Raw genomic sequence first — 18,715 nt, forward strand, 5'->3', positions numbered from 1 at the left:
CCCGTGATGGCGGTGAACTGCTGGATTAACCCCTTCAGCGCCGAGGAGGCCGCAGAGCCCCCGTGCGCCGCCATCTTGCCGCCGCCGCACAACAACACGCACGCCGCCGGCCCGCGCGCTCTGCGCAGGCGCGGCGCCCGCCCGCGCCCTTCCTCTGCCCGCCGCCGGGGAGGCGCCTCTGCACGCCGCCGCGGGCGAGGCGGGGCGGGAGTTGCCGTGGCAACGCGGCCAGCCCCGCCCCGTCGCCTCAGCGGCCCGGAGAGGCGGGAGTTGCCGTGGCAACGCGGCCCGCCCCGCCGCCTCAGCGCCCTCCGCGGCTTTTCAAACACTATCGCGGCTGGGAAGCCTTTCCCCCGGCATCTCAGACCCTCCGCCTCCGTTTATGGCAGCACTCGAGGAGCAGAGGCCTTAGCGGCGATGCTGAAACACTTGCAATGCGAGGCCAGAGCTTCCACGCAGACTGACCTCGTCACGGCAAAGCAAGGGCTCTGGCAGGCCTCGGCCCTCGCGCGGAAGCGTGTTCAGGGGCCCCAGGTGCTGCAAGGGAGGAGGTAGGGCCTGAGGCCTGGAGAATAAATCTTATGAGGTGCGATTGAAGGAGCTGGGGCTGTTTAGTGTGAGGAGGAGAAGGCTGAGGGGAGACCTCATCACTTTCTACAGCTCCCTGAAAGGACGTTGTAGAGAGGTTGGTGCTGGTCTCTTCTCACAGGGAATTAGTGACAGAACAAGAGGGAACGGCTTTAAACTGCAACAGGGGAGGTTCAGACTGGACATGAGGAAAAAATGTTGCCCAGAAAGAGTGGTCAGAGAGTGGAATAGGCTGCCCAGGGAGGGGGTGGAGTCACCATCCCTGGGTGTGTTTAAGGGCCGTTTGGATGAGCTGTTGGGGGATGTGGGGTAGGGGAGAACTTTGTAGAGTTGGGCTGAGGGTTGGACTCGATGATCCCGAGGGTCTTTTCCAACCTGAATGATTCTGTGATTCTGTGAGGTAGCCAGGAAACAGTGTGGCTGCTCCTGTCAAGGGAGCCCATTACAGGGCATCCCTTGCTATCAGAATACTTTCACTGTCAGTTCTTCAAAGTCAGAAGAGAAAAACCCTCAACAAGCACGCTGGTTTTGATCCCTGCAGAAAATGCACCCGAAGAAAAGGAACATTTTACTACTTTCAGTTGCTTCAGAACATAGCACGGCATGTGGCTGGCTTGCTGCCAACATTGTCAGCAGGCTGGAGTGCTGCAGAGCGCTTTGTCATTAACAAGAGTCAATCAAAGTGAGTACCACAGAAAGCAGAGGTTTCCTTAGAAGTCTAAGAATTTAAAAACTTGCTGCCATGAGAACAGGTAAATCTGTTCCCTCTCCTGCACCCCTCCCTACCTCCCATGCCCACACCAGCTCTGGCTCTCAGGGAAGCAACCAAGCCTGTCAAAGTATTTGTTTTTTTGGTACTTGCTTTTTTTTCCCAGCAGTTGGATAAGCTGAACTCATTCACAAAGGGGACAAATAAACCGCTAGAGTTAGCTGAAGGCAGAAGGTGAGCTCACCCTTTTGAGCAGCAGTGAACCGTTACATGAGCTCAGGCAGCCCAAGTACACACTCTTGCTTCACAAACACCATTAAACCAGTCAAAGCTGATTTCACCTGCTTAAAAATTCCCAGATCATGGCAATGGAAACAGGGTGTTGGTGCAACCAAAATCCACTCAGCAGCGGCCAAATTCCACCCTCTAACAAGAAAAATCTAAAAGGACGGGCCAAAGAGGTGCCTGGTAAGGATTATTTGCCACGCATGCAGCGAGGAATGTGATCATCTTTGGGACCTGAGGGCTTGCAGTACCCCACCTCGGATGAGGCTGCTGGTATAGATATGTTATAGGTTTTGCATATTTTGCAGTTAAGGTTGGGGTTTAGGTAACGATTGACTTTTTAGTCTTTTTTCTCAGTTCTGCTTAAAAAAAAAAAGGATTCTTAAATGAGGTCATTCTTACACTTGAGGACAAAATCCAGCAAGTTGGAAAAACACAAATAACCCCCAAATACTTTAACATACCCTCCAATATATACACACACCAAAATACACTTCTGTACTATTTAGACCTTTGAAATGGCTAATTTCTGTAATTTTTGTATTTATTTTCAATGGAATCACAGCAGCAGGATTTGCTATTGATGGTGTGGGAATACAGCGGAAGATTGGCAAGAACTGTAAACACACTTGAGTGACTTGCAGCTGGGTTGTCAAAAAACACATATATCACACTAATTGTTGTTTAGCTCTGTGCTCGACGGGTAGAATGTCTGCGTTCAGATAACACAGGCCTGTGAGAGACTCAGAGGCACCTTATCCAACATCCTTGAGATTCCTGTCTTGCTGTGGGAAAGATCAAAGCACAGCGGAAAACCGCGCCCGCAAAAATACAAGTGAAAGCAGCAGGTACAAGATCTTTTCTTTCTCCTCTTTCTGGTAGAAAGCACCAAGCTCTGTTGTTTCTGTGTCCCTGCTTGCGTGCCTCTGCCCAGGTGCTGCTGCGGAGACCCCCCAGGTTGTAGGGTAACGAGAATAAATTTACTCTTTGCATTTCATCCATGGTTTTGTGGTTGTTCCTGTGCCGGCTCACAAAGATGGCAAGGAAGTAAGTCTGTGGAATAAGATGCAAAAAGCTCCCCCTTCCCACCGTCAAACCTCTAACTGGGATTAGTTTAGTGCATTTCATAAACCTTAAGTGGAAGAGACACATCATTGACACATTGAAAGGGAAAAGAAAGAATCCACAGAACAGCTTGTGGAGGAAATGGGAATTGAGCTGACGTTAAATGCAGTAATGCCATATACTGGGACACAGCTTCATGTGCAGCTCAGCTACTTCCACAAGGTGCGTTGCTGCCTGGAAGGGAAATTCTCCCTTGCCCTCTCCCCCCTTGATGCTTCCCCTAGCCCTTTAACATCTGGAATTAGATTGTGGGGAGTCCCTGAATGCCACAGCTGGCACAAGTGAAGGCGCCCTGTTGTTGGCAGGGAGCTGTTGGGGCAGCTCACTGCATGTTGTTGAGGTGTACTCAGCTAGACTGCGTGATCCTGCTGACTCAGTGAGCTCTCACATGTTTTTTAAACAAAATGCCTCCTACCTTACGACTAATGTTATTTAGTGTCAGGGACAGAGCTAGCCCCAGAACAATGACAGCAGTAGATTAAGTTTAACCCTGATGAAGATCAAAGCTGTTATGTGATAGACATTTCATTTCTAGCTTCATTCTGTTCAGCTCTTTAGCGCTTACCTGGCTATTCACCTGTATGATCACACAGGCTTCCCTTTCTTTCTTTTTCACCAAGTATCTCTCAAACATTAGGACCTGGCCGTAAGAGCCACTCCAAAGCCAGCACTGCTGTACTGGAGTATAATGATGGTTAATCTGGGAAAAATGCAGCAATTAAGCAGAGTCAGAATTTGTAGTACATGCAAGATTATTTCTTACATATGAATGGCCAGCAGTTCGAAACACCTGAGATTCAGCCTCTTTCAGTGCTAGACATTAAAGGCAGTGACTGAGAAGAGGGCAGACATTCAAAACCCTTCGAGAGGCACAGCGGGACCGTCAAAGTGTGTCAAACTGCAGAGACAGTTGCATCAGGCACAAACTTCAGGGTTTTGGCTGCAGGGGTGACCTGTGTGGGAAGAGGCCAGGAACTGCCCCGCACCACTCCAAACCATTTCCAGCCTGCTCTGAAATTCTAACCCGTTACACCAAAATGGCAATAAATCAGAGGAGCCTGTGGTGCCTCTGCTCAGACATACTTGAGAACGGGCAGCAGTCGTCTGGAGACGTGATCTGGGAAGGAGAAGCTCCATGCCACAGCAGGGACCATCTTTTGAACAAGTTAAAAATAAGACAGCAGACTTCAGAAATTGATTGTAAAATAAGGCTGAACAGACTTCAAAAATAAACTCTTCCTCTTCATCTGTTTTGAAAATGGAGAGTTTACTTCTTAGGTGCTTATCATGACTGGAAAGGCCGAGTGTCACCAGCATGAAAACAGTCAATATCTCTGCCTTAAAGATCACTTTAATTAATGAAGGATTATATTTGACTGCATGGGGAAGACAAAACAACCCGAACAAAGGTAAGGATTAAACAGAAACAGATCTATATTGAAGGAAGGCTTCCAGCACAACAGTTAGGCAGCAAGAGGAAAAGTGAATGATTTGCAACTGGTCACCTGTTGTAACTTTCTCAAAAAGCATCTTATAACAGATCATTTATTTATGAGAAACCCAGCATTACTAGAGACATGCAGGCAAAGGAAAAAAAAACAATTCACATTTTTGGCTTGGTGTGCTGCTCATGCTTTCGCTAAAATTTGAGGGTTTGTTTTGTTTATTAAAACATCAGAGGATACTGCTTTGAAGTATTTTGTTACAGATTTCCCAGAACTGAGTTAACGTCTAAATCATCAATGAGGTTCAAAAAAAGTACACATTTAAAACATTTGCTAACTTTGGTGACTATCACACATGCTTCAGCAATGTAGATTGGTGCTTTGCTCTCTTTTGAACACGTACAGTGGAAAAGTATCTCCTTACAAGCAAAGAAAGGCCAAAAGATTGTTTCATAACAGCAACGGATAAAACAATCCAGCAAGAGTAATTCCTCTGCTGAGCAGCAGCTGGTTAATTCTTCATCAGCCTCAACTTTCTACAGGCCTCAGCTTCCCCACACGTCTAAATTGTAATTCTTCTGCATGGTGTTAGTTTTAAAACCAACTGGAAGACAGTATTTGATAGTCCCTCTAAAAGGGGGGGAACAGTTACAGCCAGGCATGGTAGTTATGTGAATCTTTAATTATAGTTACATCATGACTGACAACTCCAGTATTCAGTTGCTTTTCCCCCTTTTGGTTTAACTTTCTCCATCGTAACTGCCTTATGGACTAACTATTCTTTTAACACTATGTGTTTTTAATCAGACTCAAACCAATTTGAGTACGAAAATTAAATAGCGCTAAATAAGGCAATATTATCGTACGAGAATGAAGTTGCAGATCACTAGCAATAAGAAAACAAAAGTATCTTTTTCCTAACAACAGTGAGAGTCAGATCTGCAGAAGTGACCTCTATGAACAGAGGTAAATACAAGCCCACAACCACTTATACTGTTGGCACCTAGGAAAGATCCTTGGCTTTGGCAGTGGGAGAACAACCTGTTTTCTTCCTCTTTGTCTAAGAAGGGGTTAGTATACAAGAGGGAGAGAGAAAGCATGTCTGCAAGACTGGTTATCTACGTATACTGGTAACTGTCGTGTGAACAATGCAATTCAACAAATAGCCTAAATCCCAGTAACAGGCTTCAATTCAACAGAACAGTGGTTGTGCCGAGTGAAGCTTCAACCTTGCAGTTGGCAGGCAACTGGAAATACAGACTTATTTTTTGTTTCCCCCACAGACTGTGCATCCTTTCTGTAAAAGGCTCCAAATTATCATTCTAAGATATGACCATCAGTTATTTTTGGTTTTAAACACTAACAGTATTCACATTCAAAATTACGTAAATGCAAGTGGTAGAAAATAAGCTGCAGTCAAGAAAAGACCAATTAAAATTTTTTGAAGTCTGGGGGTGTACGCTATTAAAACTTCTCAGAATACACAACACTTCATGGTTTGAAGTGATCCCCCTCAAAACCAACAATTTTAGAACTGTTTACAGGAAGCTTTGCCTAACACAAGAGAAAGCATTACCATGGTTTTAATTCTCACTCCACCACATTTCTGTGGTTATGTAGATCTACTCCGCAACAGAGCTTTTAAACATCTGAAGGATCGTCTTTTGCTTATTCTTAGGTAGTGAACAAATATCATTTGCATCACTGGTATTAACCACACAATTCAAAACTTTTCCTCCCTTGATGCTGGGTGATTTCACTCGGACTCTGGTAGGGGACTGCCAGTTTTCATTGCAAGAACCTTTCCGAGTCTTGCGGTGATTTGTTTCAGCCTGTTTTTTTGGTACCTTTGAGTCTTTTGCCATCTTAGAACTTCCCTTTCTAGCAGGAGAGTCTTTCACAGGCGGAGGTGGTTTGGTGCGAAGAAGGTACTCATCTGGAGAGCCCTTTTGTCGATTAAGGGTCCTCTCCTCCTTGTCGATCTGTTTTTGTAGCTGCAGAGCCAGAAGCCTGTCCTGCTCCTCTTGCATACGCCTTTCATAGAGCTCCTGCTCAAAGGCTTCCTGCATTTGCAAGTTAAAATAATTTATCTGCTCTCCTTGGTCCTTTAAACTTTCTGAAAAAGTTCTTCTCCTCTTATCAAGCACGCACAAGTCAACCACTGCTGCAGGTGGTGGCTCCAGCAACTTTCTTTTTGGAGTCGCCTTGGTGTCCTGCAGTCTCTCTGGTTTCTCTTCATCTGAGTGTCTAGCCGCCCTCATGAGATCACATATTACACTTCTGCTGTCAGACATCACAGAATTTGTTGCTGACTGAAAGAGGGTAGAAGTTTCAGCAGAGTTTTCAAGGTTTATGCTTTCTACATGCATTAAACTGTCACTGTCTGACTCAATTCCATCCCCTTCGCCTTTGGATCTACGAAGAACTGTTCCAGACCCTTCCCCTTTCGTGACTCCATCTGGAACTTCATCTCCTAGACAATTTGGTCCCGGTGATTTTTCCTGTTTGACAGTGGTGGTTTCTCCTGAAGGCGAGGCACTGAAATAGTTCATGCACGATTCCAAAAACGAATCTTTAGCATTGGAATCTTTAATCACACTGGTCAGCTGCGGAGACAGCGTTGGCATTTCCTCTTGGTCATCTTGCCATGCAGAACTGCTGCCACTTTCATTGCTATTGGTCTCCTGAAGAAAAGAGGGAGACCACTAGTAAAGTGTATTTATCAAAAGCCAATGGGTATGAATAAAACACAAATCCACTTCTCAGAGCTGCGCAGCTCATAACTACTCTGGGATATCAACTTGGATTCTTCACTTTAAAAAAATAGATAATTGTTTAATAATAAGGAAAATATTTAAACAACCTACAGAAGCCTAGCTAAAGGACTGAAAACACAACTGCAGCATTCTCCTCTTATCAATGACTCAAATCAACTGTTCAAGCCTGCTCATCTTTTGAAGCCTAACAGGAAAGATAAGATAGACAGACAGACATATGGAATGATGAAAACTGGAGTGCAACCCCCTCCAGTGAGCTCCAGAACCATCAGTTTAGGTGTTGTACTGGGTTTATGTGGCAAGGTTTTGGTAGCGGGGGGGCTACAGGGGTGGCTTCTGTGAGAAGCTGCCAGAAGCTATGTCTGATAGAGCCAACGCCAGCCGGCTCCACGCTGGACCCACCGCCAAGGCCGAGCCCACCAGCGACGGTGGTAGCACCTCTGTGATAACATCTTTAAGAAAGGGGAAAAAAAACTGTGGGAGACCAATTGCAGCCAGAGAGAGGAGTGAGAATATGTGAGAGCAACAACTCTGCAGACACCAAGGATAGTGAAGAAGGAGCGGGAGGAGGTGCTCCAGGTGCTGGAGCAGAGATTCTCCTGCAGCTGGTGGTCAAGACCATGGTGAGGCAGCTGTGCCCTGCACCCATGGAAGGTAACGGGGGAGCAGATGCCCACCTGCAGCCTGGAGAGGACCCCGTGCCGGAGCAGGGGGATGCCTGAAGGAGGCTGTGACCCTGTGGGAAGCCTGTGCAGGAGCATGCTCCTGGCAGGAGCTGTGGGCCCGTGGAGAGAGCAGCCCATGCTGGAGCAGGTTCCCTGGCAGGACTTGTGACCCCATGGGGAACCCCACGCTGGAGCAGCCTGTGCCTGAAGGGCTGCACCTGTGGGAGGGACCCACGCTGGAGCAGTTCGTGAGGAACTGCAGCCCTGTGGGAAGGACTCACGTGGGAGAAGTTTGTGGAGAACTGTCTCTTGTGGGAGGGAACCCACGCTGGAGCAGGAGAAGAGTGTGAGGAGTCCTCCCTCTGAGGAGGAAGGAGTGGTAGAAACAACGGTAGACCACAACCCCCATCCCCTGCCCCCTGCGCTGCTGCAGGAGGGAGAGAAATCAGTAGTAAAGTTAAGCCTGGGAAGAAGGGAGGGGTAGGGGGAAGGTGTTTTAAGATTTGTTTTATTTCTCATTACCATACTCTGATTCATTGGCAATAAATTAAGTTACTTCTCCCAAGCAGAGTCTGTTTTGCCCGTGACAGTAATTAGTGAGTGATCTCTCTCTGTTCATATCTCCACCCACAAGCCTTTCATTGTATTTTCTCTCCCCTGTCCAGCTGAAGGAGGGGGAGTGATAAACCAGCTTTGGTGGGCACCTGGCATCCAGCAGAGTCAACCCACCACAGTTTTATACACCACCGGCTGCAAGGCAGAGCTCGCTGAAGACATTCAGGTAAGGTGCTTGTAAGGCTGCACAAGGTAACTATTGAAATAAGCCATAGGTGTGTGTCTGCAGACTGTCAAGCATGGTTTCTTCCCTTCCCACTTTGGGGAATCGTGAATACTAAAGGTGGTTCAAAACCAGCAAGATAAACTGCCCAGCGCTGATGTGCAAGAGGATACAGGATTGCCAATCCTATAGGCAAGGTGAAAATAACCCGTAATTACTAACACTGACATTTATAACAAAATAATTCTAGTTACCACAAAGCCAGAGTCACTCCTGCTTCTTTCTGTTCTAGAGAATGATGCTGATCCCAGTGTATGGTGAAGCTTTGGAGACAGATACCTTAAAAGGAAAAAAAGAAGGTATACATTTTAAAACTTTTTTTTCTTGAATTGTCAGTCCTTTGCATGAATCAAGATGTTCAGGTTCATTCTGACAAACAAAAACAAGACAAGGGTGAGTGTTTCCCTTCTCCTCCCTATCCTGTGAGGAGATGTTTTAACATTCAACAGGTTACATTTGCCCCAGATTATCCAGGGAAATTGGACTACAGGATTCCAAGGAAACAAATGGAGCAGAGGGACACTACACCAAGAAACAGACCAATACTTAAAGAAGAAAAACTTGAATTACTTACTTCTGAATGTCTCCAGAGTTACTTGGTTTGGTCTTCGTCTTGCACAAATTAGATGGGGATGTTTCAGATGAGAGACTGCCTGCTGGTGAAGGACTGCTGAGCATATGTCCTTTGGAGCCATCGTTCTTTGAAGATGAGTAAAAACAGCATTATATAAAACAAAGCACAACACAAACTGGACAAAACCCAGGGAACTACTTTGTTTCTGTTGCAAAACTAGTTGCTTTTGTCCAAAGAATTCTAGAACTGCAAGCAATGGATAGTTATGGAATAATAAACATTACATGTTCTGTACACTTTCCTGTATCTGGCATTAAGGGATAAGTGGTTTTGCTCAAGTAAGTGCACAGGTTTCATCATTAGGACGATTATCAGGTAGCAAAAACCAATCAATCAAAACCCCAAAACAAATTAACAAAACAAACAAACCTCAAAACTTAAGGTAAACTTTCTTCGTACATTCCTTTTTTTCAGTACAGGTTACAGACATCAATTTCTTCCAAAGAAGTATTTTTAAAATCATGGGGAAAAGGAATTATTCAGAAGAAAAACAACGTTTTGCAATGTTTCACAATGAAAACATCCAGCACACATTTCAAGTGCATGTTACACAGGTAGAACTGTTCGGGTATTTCACCCTCCTGCCAGTTCTTCAAAAATTAATGGTCAATCAAGGATCTAAAGTACTGGGGGCTGACAACAGCTTCCAACTACAATTAAAATAAATTTAAATTATCCAAAATTTTAACTTTTGCTCTGAAAAGTCTAAGTTGCTTGCACTATACCAACATTTTCTACTGTCCCCCTTGATCCTAACTCACCAGACTGTTACTCAGCTGCCATGCCAACTCTTCATCTTGCTTCAGCTGTTCCTCCATCTCCCTCCGTCTCTCTTCCGCCAATCTGTGTTCCTCCTCCTCTTCCGCTAGCAGCCGTTGGATGTATTCCTCACTTGCCTTGTTCTCCTCTTGTTCATGTGCTCGCCTTTCTGCCTCCACCTAAAAAGGATTTTTTTAAAATGCATCTGGTTACTACTGTAGAACCACACTTTGTGCCAGAACCTCTCAGCTGATGCTCCTTAAATGTGAATGATCCGCTATTCACAAAGACACTCCGCACACTTCACAGCCAGTATTTAATTACATGAGTCTCCAAAGATGTAAGAATCAAACTGATACTGTGTGTAGAGTTGTCAGTTTGATAACCTTTTGGTTTCTGTAAGACTATACCATTAACCTCGCTTGCCTGAAAGGTTAAATTCCATTACTTACCTTTTCAAAATGTTAGTAACAAAAACTAAGATCTTCAAGCACACGGATCTACAAACTCAGATTAAGATTCTTTATAAGGCTGGATGCCAGCTAGACCACAGCGTTTGCTCAACCTGCTTATATATCATCATAATCCCAATATTAGCGCAAGATGCCAGAAGACAGCACATCTCTCTTCCAGAAGAGTCCTTCTGCTCTCCTGAAACACAAAAAACCCAAAGCGGCAGACCAAGAACTTTCAATCTGCCTTCCTTACAGCAGACATCTGCTCTTGATAAATCAGTTATCACTAACTCCACAAGGACAGCAAAGTACTTCAAGAATTAATAAAGCTTTCTTAATCGGGTAACGGAATTTGGAAATTTGCTTTAGAGAAGAGCATCAAGCTGTAATACGCCATCAGCTGTGTTAAGTCTGAGTTTGCTTCAAATCACGTATTGATGTCTTATGATTGGCACCAGACACAATTACTTTTTTCACTGCTTTTGGGCACCATCTCCATTAAGCATCGATATTACTGCTGCCAATCCATCTTATCCCTTAACTGCCATGAAAGAGAATCCCACAGTCCCCTCCTTCCTGTAGTTCCCCTGCTCCTGTAACTGCCAGCAACAGGGCAGTCAGGGAAAGGAGCATTCCGATGCCATTTCCAGCTATAATTCTTACTACTGCCATGTCTGAATTGGCAGAAGGATCCTTAAATAGGCAAACACTAAGATTTCCTAAAAATCTTTTCTGATTTTCAAATGATCACAGATAACACGGGGAGCAAGCAAATAAGAAAGAAAATGCTGTATGTTCATCACTGAAGTTCATCTAATTGTGGTCTGTTACTTAAGGAGGGAAATCAAGAAGGCAAGTACAAGACCAAACAGTCCAAAATTTTTATATTTGCTAGTCCAAAATACTTTATGTGCATCTGAGGACCTATAAAAACCATTTTAGTATGTGTGGGCAGGGGTGCAGATAGTGAAAGGGTGACACTCTAACCCCGAAAGGACTCTTCTGCAGGGTTCTGGGAAATACAAGGTACTGGCTAACAGAGGCCTGTCTGGGCATTCAGCTGTGTCGGTACCTCTGTGTACCTAGAATTTCCTAGAATTTCTGGCTCGCTGGGCCTATGACTCCTCAGACCATCAGGGAAGGGATACAACATATAGATGGGCTTGTGACCGAGGGGTGGACTTAACCATGGACACTACTGCACAGGTAATCCATGAATGTGAGACGTGTGCTGTGATCAAGCAAGACAAACAGTTAAAGCCCCTTTGGTACGGAGGGCAAGGGTTAAAATATAGATATGGGGAGGCCTGGCAGATCGATTATATCACACTCCCACAAACTCAGTGCTATGTGCTCACAATGATGGAAGCAGCCACTGGCTGGAAATGTATGCCGTGCCCCATGCCACCACCCAGAACACTATTCTGGGCCTTGAAAAGCAAATCTTGTGGTGGCATGGTACTCCAGAAAGGATTGAGTCAGATAATGGGACTCATTTCCAAAATAATCTCATAAACACTTGGGCCAAAGAACATGGCATTGAGTGGGTATATCACATCCCCTGTCATGCACCAGCCTCTGGGAAAATTGAGCAGTACAATGGGCTGCTAAAAACACTGAGAGCAATGGGGGGTGGAACTTCCAATCACTGGGACGTACATTTAGCAAAAGCCACCTGGTTAGTCAACACTAGAGGATCTGCCAACCAGGCTGGCCCTGCTCAGTCAAACCTTCTACGTACTGGAGATGGGGATAAAGCCCCCGTAGTGCACATTAAAAATACGCTGGGGAAGACAGTCTGGGTTACTCCTGCCTCGGGTAAAGGTAAACCCATGCGTGGGCTTACTTTTGCCCAGGGACCTGGGTGCACTTAGTGGGTAATGCAGAAGGACAGGGAAGTCCCATGTGTGCCTCAAGGGGATTTGATTTGGGGTGAAAATAGCCAATGAATTGAACTGTACGATATTAATTGCCAAATAACCCTGTTACTGCGTATCGTCATTGCTATAGTTGCTATATATTATACTAATGGCATCACATTAAGAATCACCCAGGTTAATGAAAAATGAACTTTAATGGTTGGACTAGATGATCTTCAAGGTCTTTTCCAACCTTGATGATTCTGTGATTCTGTGATGAAGTCAGGACTAGTTTCAGCAACTGGCACCCAGCAACTTCCTCCAGATCAACATCTTCAACCCGCAGACCACAAAAGCATGGACTGTGCCACCAGCTACAAGCTCCAAATGTAGCAGAGACTACACACCACCCTACTACTGCGTCCAGCGTCACCCACTCCACCAACTGAGCCAACTCTGCATCACCCCTCCTGCTTTGAAAGACTCATCATGACAGGTAGAACCCAAAGTTATGGACCAAATGAATTCACTATATATCCTGGAGGGATGGCCCATTGACTAAGGGAATGGTATCTCTGTGTATATATCAAATCCAGGAAGAGTGATGGTGATTAATTAGAATGTATTGGAAAACAGGGAACCTGAGCATAACCTAAATGGTATGGAATGACGGGTGGATACTCCAAAAAGGACTGTCGTGGTTTAAAACTGGCCAGCAGCTAAACACCGTAAAGCTGCTCGTTCATCCTGGGGGGATGGGAGAGGGAATTGAAGGGGTAAAGGTAAGGAGACTCATAGGTTGAGATAAAACAATTTAACACTGAAATAAAGTAAAATTAAAATAATAATAGTAATATTAGAAAATACAAACAAGTGATGCACAATGCGATTGCTCACCACCCACCGACTGATGCCCACCCTGCTCCCAGGCAGTGATCCCAGAGGGGTGAGAATCCCGAAACCACAATCCTGAAAGCAACAGCGAGCTTCCTGGTCAACCCTCATCTCTATACTGAGCACGATGTTGTATGAGATGGAATATTCCATTGGCCAGGCTGGGTCTGTTGCTCTGGCCATGCTCCCTCCCAGCTTCTTGTGTACCTGCTCACAGGCAGGACATGGCAACTTGGAAAGTCCTTAATTTCTTAGCAACAATTAAAAACCTCATTTTTTTCATACCAAATCCCATACTGAATTCAACACACACCCCTAGCTACTAAGAAGAAAAAATTATCCCAGCTGAAACTAGGATGCCTGCAAAGCACACCTACTCACAGGGACAAGAAGACAGCATATGTTACTGGACGCCTGGGGGGGTGAAGTAGAAGGTATAGATCAACCAGCACAAGACAACTTGAAAAATGTCACCTCATGTCAAACACAAAGAAGTCTCTCCCCTTCCATAAGGGATACAAACTTAATTCATGCTTCAGGAATGACCAGGGTGTTCTTGCAGCAGCAATGCCTTTTATGTATCTCTCTTTGTCATTAAGTAACATTACAGCTGGTTGTGGTAAAATAACTAGATACAAAGCATCGATACTTTTCAATATATTTTCAGACTTACCTTGCTAATCTCTGCTTCATATTCCTGCCTCAGTTCCCCAGGCTTGCTCAGCTGGTGTTGCGGATGGGGGACACAGACTAATTGAGAGGAAGGGGAGAAAAAAAAAAAAAGTGAGGAACAAAGCAAGATCAGGAGAGTCAACAACAAAAGATTTTAACAGAAGTTGACTTCCATACCCTGTCATGGGAATGATTTGACTTAAATCAAGTGCTGTGAAGAAAATCACTTTGTGTTACAAACAAAATAAAAAAGCACAGAGTGGCCAGAACAGTCAGTGTTTTCCAAGCACTGTATATATGGCAAATACGTACGCTGACCATAACTTACATCTTTTGCTTTTTGTGATTACAAAGAGTTCATAGTACTGCAAGTGGAACAAGGTGTCATAGAGCCAACCTACCAATTAGCCTCCCCTAAGGGAGCTTACAGCATAATAAACCCCAAAATCCTTCTTCAAAGAGTTAACCAGATTTCACTTCTTTTCTCTGACACCACAATTTTAGGCTCAGAGACTCTTGCACAGACTGACGCCCTGGCGTTTCTAACCTAACTAATGAACAGCATCTAAGAGTTGAAAAACTTTTAACCACTTCACTTACTTGACAGTGATAAACACACACACACGCAAATACTCCACTGAGAGATTTTACAGCTGAAGTTGTATCGGTGATGAGTTCCTGCCTTCGCAAGGCTAGGCAGCCATACAGCAATGCTCTGGGCAAGGTGCAGGAACCAACACCCACGTCAGTGATCAGGCAACATAACCTACCCTCTGTACTAAAAAAGAGAAAAGGCACAGACGGCCATTTCTCTGCCTTGCAAGAGCCCTTCACAGGAGGGCTCTGGCACTGTGTTTCCTAGCAGTAACAGCCTGTTTACGCAGAGTTTCTTATTTCACAACATCCAAAGTCCACCAACAGCTTTACTTTGGTAAAGCAGAAACATCCCGGGACAAATGACATTTTACTTACTTTCCTCTTCCAAATCCTGTCCGTTAATCCTGCGCTCACACTCCTTTGGGTAGTTCTTCTGAATCTTCTCCCAGAGTTCCCAGTTGATAAGAGTATTTCTGCGGGCGTTGTATCGTGCCCAGGAAGAGACTCGACGCCGACAAAAAGGGCAACAGAGACTGGCCTTCTCAACTGTCAGCTGGAAGCAAGAATTACAGAGGGTATGGTTGCAAGGCAGCGTCACAGGCTCCACAAAGATCTCCATGCAAATTTGGCAGAGGCAGTCAGACAAGGAGAGCGGAGCCTCCAATTTCTTCGACATATTGACTCGAAGTAGAGGAACAAGACTAGCACAACATCAGTACCTGAAAGCAGAAAGAAACATGTATTTTACTTCCTGTAATGACTATAAAAGAAAATAGAAAATGTTCAGTTTTACAGCTACTTTATGAAAATATTAGTGGATTTAAGAAGTTTGCTTAAGTGGTTACTTTTGCTCACGATCCAGGAGATTCTTGACTTTCAGAGGAAGACACAGGTCTTTCCAGAAGTCATAGAGCAACTGTAGCAGGTTTTCCTATCACACTTTCCTGTGAGCTGTATCAGGTGCTTTGGGGCTAACAAGGAGGTGGTAAGGAAAGGAGAGAAAGGTGAGAGTTCTTCCAGCGTGTACTATTAGTGATAAGCTATGCTCACATTTGGTGGATACACCACCAGTTACCTTAACCTTCCATTCAGTCAATTTTTCAGTATATGCACAACCTCCAAAAGCTGCTTCTGGTACAGACTTGCTTCCAGCATGTTCTGAAGGTGAAATACAACATCCCTATGCATCAGAGGAGAGGAGGTTCTTCCTCGTTCATTTACTTAAGCTGGAATCTGCTGGGTTTGTGTGTGGCAGGGTTTTGGTAGCCGGGGAGGGGGTTGCAGCAGTGGCCCCTGTGAGAAGCTTCTCGAAGCTCCCCCAGCTCCAAGTGGGACCCACCTCTGGCCAAAGCCAAGCCAATCAGCGATGGTGGTAGTGCCTCAGTGATAACATATTTAAGGGGAATCTGGGAGGAGGAGTGGGAGTTGTGAAGGAGATACCTACGCAAACACTGAGGTCAGTGAGAGAAATGAGGAGGAGGAAGGGGGGAGGTCTGCTGGAGCAGAGACCCCCCTGCAGCCTGTGTGAGAGGACAGGCTGTGCCCTGCACCCGTGGAGGTCACCGGGGGAGCAGATGCCACCTGCAGCCTGTGGAGGACCCCACACCGGAGCAGGGGGCTGCGCCCAAAGGAGGTTGGGAAGAAACCCCTGCTGTTGTAGTTTGGTGCTGGGAGAACTGCAACACACGGGAGGGACCCACGCTGGAGCAACTCAGGAAGAGTTTGCAACCCATGGGAAGGACTGACGTCAGAGAAAGTTCTCCGTGAGAGAGACCCTACACTGGAGCAGGGGAAGAATGTGAGGAGTCCTGCCCGTGAGGAAGGAGCAGCAGGACTGACCGCACCCCCCCACCCCCTACCTGCCTTGAGGAGGTAATCAGGAGCAAAGCTGAGCCCAGCAAGAAGGGAGGTGTGGGGGGAAGGTGTTTTTAAGATGTTGTAATGCTTTTCACTGTCCTACTCCCTTAAGTGTTGTTGTTGGATGTGTCTGAATTAGTGATGTTCTTTTTCTTCCCCTAACGAGTCTGTCTTTTGCCATGAGTCATCCCTCTCTGTCCTTATCTCGATTCCCAAGTTTTTTTGTTGTATTTTTCTCCTTCCCATTCCTGAGGCAGAAGGATCGAGTGAGCAGGTGTGGGGCACTCAGTTGCCCTCTGGGCTCAAACCACGACACGGGACTAAACAGTCAAAATACTTTTCATTAATATAAGCAAAGAACTAACCAATACGTGCAACACTTCAGCATCTTCTTCTACGACTTAAAATGGTGGGCATCATCCAGCCTTTCTATCACCAACACTCCTCACAGGATTTTTCCACTTGGCCCAGAAAGACTGTAGAACAGAAAATAAAAAGACACGTACAGCAAAATGGATAAAAATACTGTTAAGCTACAGGGATTTAAGAAAGTTCTTAAAAACAGCCAGCTTCACAGAGGCAAGAGGCCCTTCTGAGAGAAGGGCTGCAGTATCAGTCACACAGGAACTCGACATGGAGACAAACAGACTTTAAGTTGGGTTTTATTGTTTCTGCTCTCCCTTTGTGGATCAAACAAACCGTTTAATTTTTTAAAAAAGCATGCTAGATAACACGGAAACACCCCGTTTTACAGGTCGTTTGTTAAAAAGACCCAATAAGTCCATGTAGATGTTCCGGGCCGATTTCAATTTGTAGACAGAAACATTCCCGCGTACCGAGCCCCCAAGGAGCGGGCAGCCCCACACACACCGCCGGCGGGAAGATGCCGGGCCCCGCTCCCGGCAGCCCCCCCCCCGACCCCCTCCCACAGCCCCGCTCCCCCCGAGCAAGGAGTCAGCACCCACCGAGCTGCAGCTCCGCGGCGGGGCCGGCGGCCCTCAGCCCCGGCGGCAGGCAAGGCCGCGGCCTCCCGTCATGGCCGCCGCCGTCGCGCTGCCCGCCCGCCGCCCGCTCCGCCCCGCCCCGTCCCTCGCTGAGGGGACTCTCCCGCCGCCCGGCCTCTCGCTCCTCCTCTTCCTCCGAGCTGAGCCTGCCGGGAGACACAGAGCGGGGGGCCCTCAGGCGGAGCAGCCGAACAGGGCGAGCCCGCCCCGGGGTAGCGGCCTTCCTCCGCCTCACCCGCGCTGCGCTTCCATCCGTTCGTCTCCTCGCGGTGCCGCGGTTTCGTTGTCCGAACAAATATTTCGGCCGTAAATAGTTACCGAGGGATCTCGCTGAAAGGCAGCCTGGCTACAGCCTGTTTTCCCGCGTGTGCGGAAAGCAAGAGCCGCTCCAGAAACTCTCGGGCAGAAGATGGAAAGACTAAATATGTGCATTAACAAAGCTCAGCCTGGGTGCTAAAAATGTGACTCTTCCGGCCTTATTGAATCGGAGAAAGTTAATCAGAGTGTTAATGAGTTGGATTTTTTTTCCCTTCACTTACCGTGGGACAGTTAGGCCAACAGCCTTGATGTCCCCGCTGTCTCAGAAGCAGCATGGCTGTTTTTAAACCACGTAAATATTTCACAGCCTGTGTGGTTGGTTTTGTTTTTTAAAGAAACAACTATCAAAGGGACCCTACTTTCTCCTCATATTGCCCGTTTCTGCTGTAAATAGCAGCCCTGGCTGGGAAAGGTTAAGTGCGTCAGTGTGGGTTGTGCACCAGTGTCACCAGTGTCCCTCCCTGTGCTCACCTCTCCTCTGGCGCCCACGGCCACGGGGCATCCTGGCGCATCTCCTTCTCCAGCATCCCGGCCTGCAGCTCAAACTTCTGCGCCAGTTTCTGCAAGCTTGAGTCCAGGTCTGCGAACTGAGCCTCCACGGCGCGCAGCTTGGTTTCTACTCTGAGGGATGGGAAACAAGGGCGTTTCGTAAGGGCTTGGGCATCGACCGGGGGCGCTTGCTGCCTTGGCAGACGCACTGTGAACAGCTCCAGACCCCCTTCTGAGGCTCCTCCCAAGCTGCGTGAGAACACACACCACTAGACATCAAGGTTTTTTTGACATGACCCTGGTTTTTTTGGCCCTTCCCTGGTGCAGAGATCTTTAGATACACCTGTAGCTCTCAACCATTTGCATTAACATTCGTGGTGCAGCTTTTTCTCTAATACTTTACAGGGTGATTTGTGCTTTCACTTGTAGTGTCATGATCTTTTGAACTGTTTTCATTTGACATTGAGCAGAACTTCTCATTCTTCCTCAGATTAAAAATGATACAAATAATAAACAAGCCCCCTGCAATGTTTCTCTTCTCCTGTCAGCTCGTCCCGCTCTGGTTTTCCCTTTTATATGACTGTCCTTCCACAGAACAACTGTGTGTGATAAGAAGACCTTAGTGAAAACAGCAATAAGAAAGCTGCTTCATAGCTGGTATTTATTAGCTGCTTTTTCATTAGTTAGTATCTGTTGTGTTTTTCCTTATTTAAAAAAAAAAAAAAAAAGGTGCATCTTTGTACTC

The 18,715-nt window shown here is 46.3% G+C and overlaps 2 protein-coding genes across 4 annotated transcripts in view; both read right to left on the minus strand.

The window, feature by feature from the left end:
* The window catches only part of UBXN7 (UBX domain protein 7), a 30,985-nt gene extending 30,875 nt beyond the window's left edge, over positions 1 to 110 (minus strand). For all 3 annotated transcript variants that reach the window (XR_012624250.1, XM_074833375.1, XM_074833373.1), the window contains exon 1: positions 2 to 110. Coding sequence is in view for 2 of the 3 variants with exons in the window: in XM_074833375.1 (XP_074689476.1) it covers positions 2 to 74 (73 nt within the window). In the remaining variant the exon portion in view is untranslated. The remainder of the gene's footprint in view (position 1) is intronic.
* A 3,932-nt stretch (positions 111 to 4,042) lies between these two features.
* Positions 4,043 to 16,636, minus strand: RNF168 (ring finger protein 168). The gene is made up of 7 exons (XM_074833368.1): positions 16,525 to 16,636; positions 14,678 to 15,021; positions 13,707 to 13,783; positions 9,828 to 10,004; positions 9,007 to 9,131; positions 8,627 to 8,711; positions 4,043 to 6,836 (listed from the first exon to the last, which is right to left on the minus strand). The coding sequence occupies exons 2-7, from the start codon at positions 14,976 to 14,978 to the stop codon at positions 5,775 to 5,777; spliced, it is 1,827 nt and encodes a 608-aa protein (XP_074689469.1). The 5' UTR covers positions 14,979 to 15,021; positions 16,525 to 16,636; the 3' UTR covers positions 4,043 to 5,774.
* Positions 16,637 to 18,715: the final 2,079 nt, after the last annotated feature.

The sequence above is a fragment of the Strix aluco genome, chromosome 9 (assembly GCF_031877795.1).
Source record: "Strix aluco isolate bStrAlu1 chromosome 9, bStrAlu1.hap1, whole genome shotgun sequence".
Lineage (NCBI taxonomy): Eukaryota > Metazoa > Chordata > Aves > Strigiformes > Strigidae > Strix > Strix aluco.

Bases quoted from the DNA above. Each gene is read 5' to 3' on its own strand.
- RNF168 (XM_074833368.1), bottom strand. From the start codon at position 14,978: ATGTCGAAGAAATTGGAGGCTCCGCTCTCCTTGTCTGACTGCCTCTGC. The intron at 10,005-13,706 runs GTAAGTCTGAAA...AATCCTTTTTAG, and splicing joins ATGAAGCAGAGATTAGCAAG to GTGGAGGCAGAAAGGCGAGC. The intron at 6,837-8,626 runs GTAACTAGAATT...TCTTTTCTTCAG, and splicing joins GGAGTGACTCTGGCTTTGTG to GAGACCAATAGCAATGAAAG.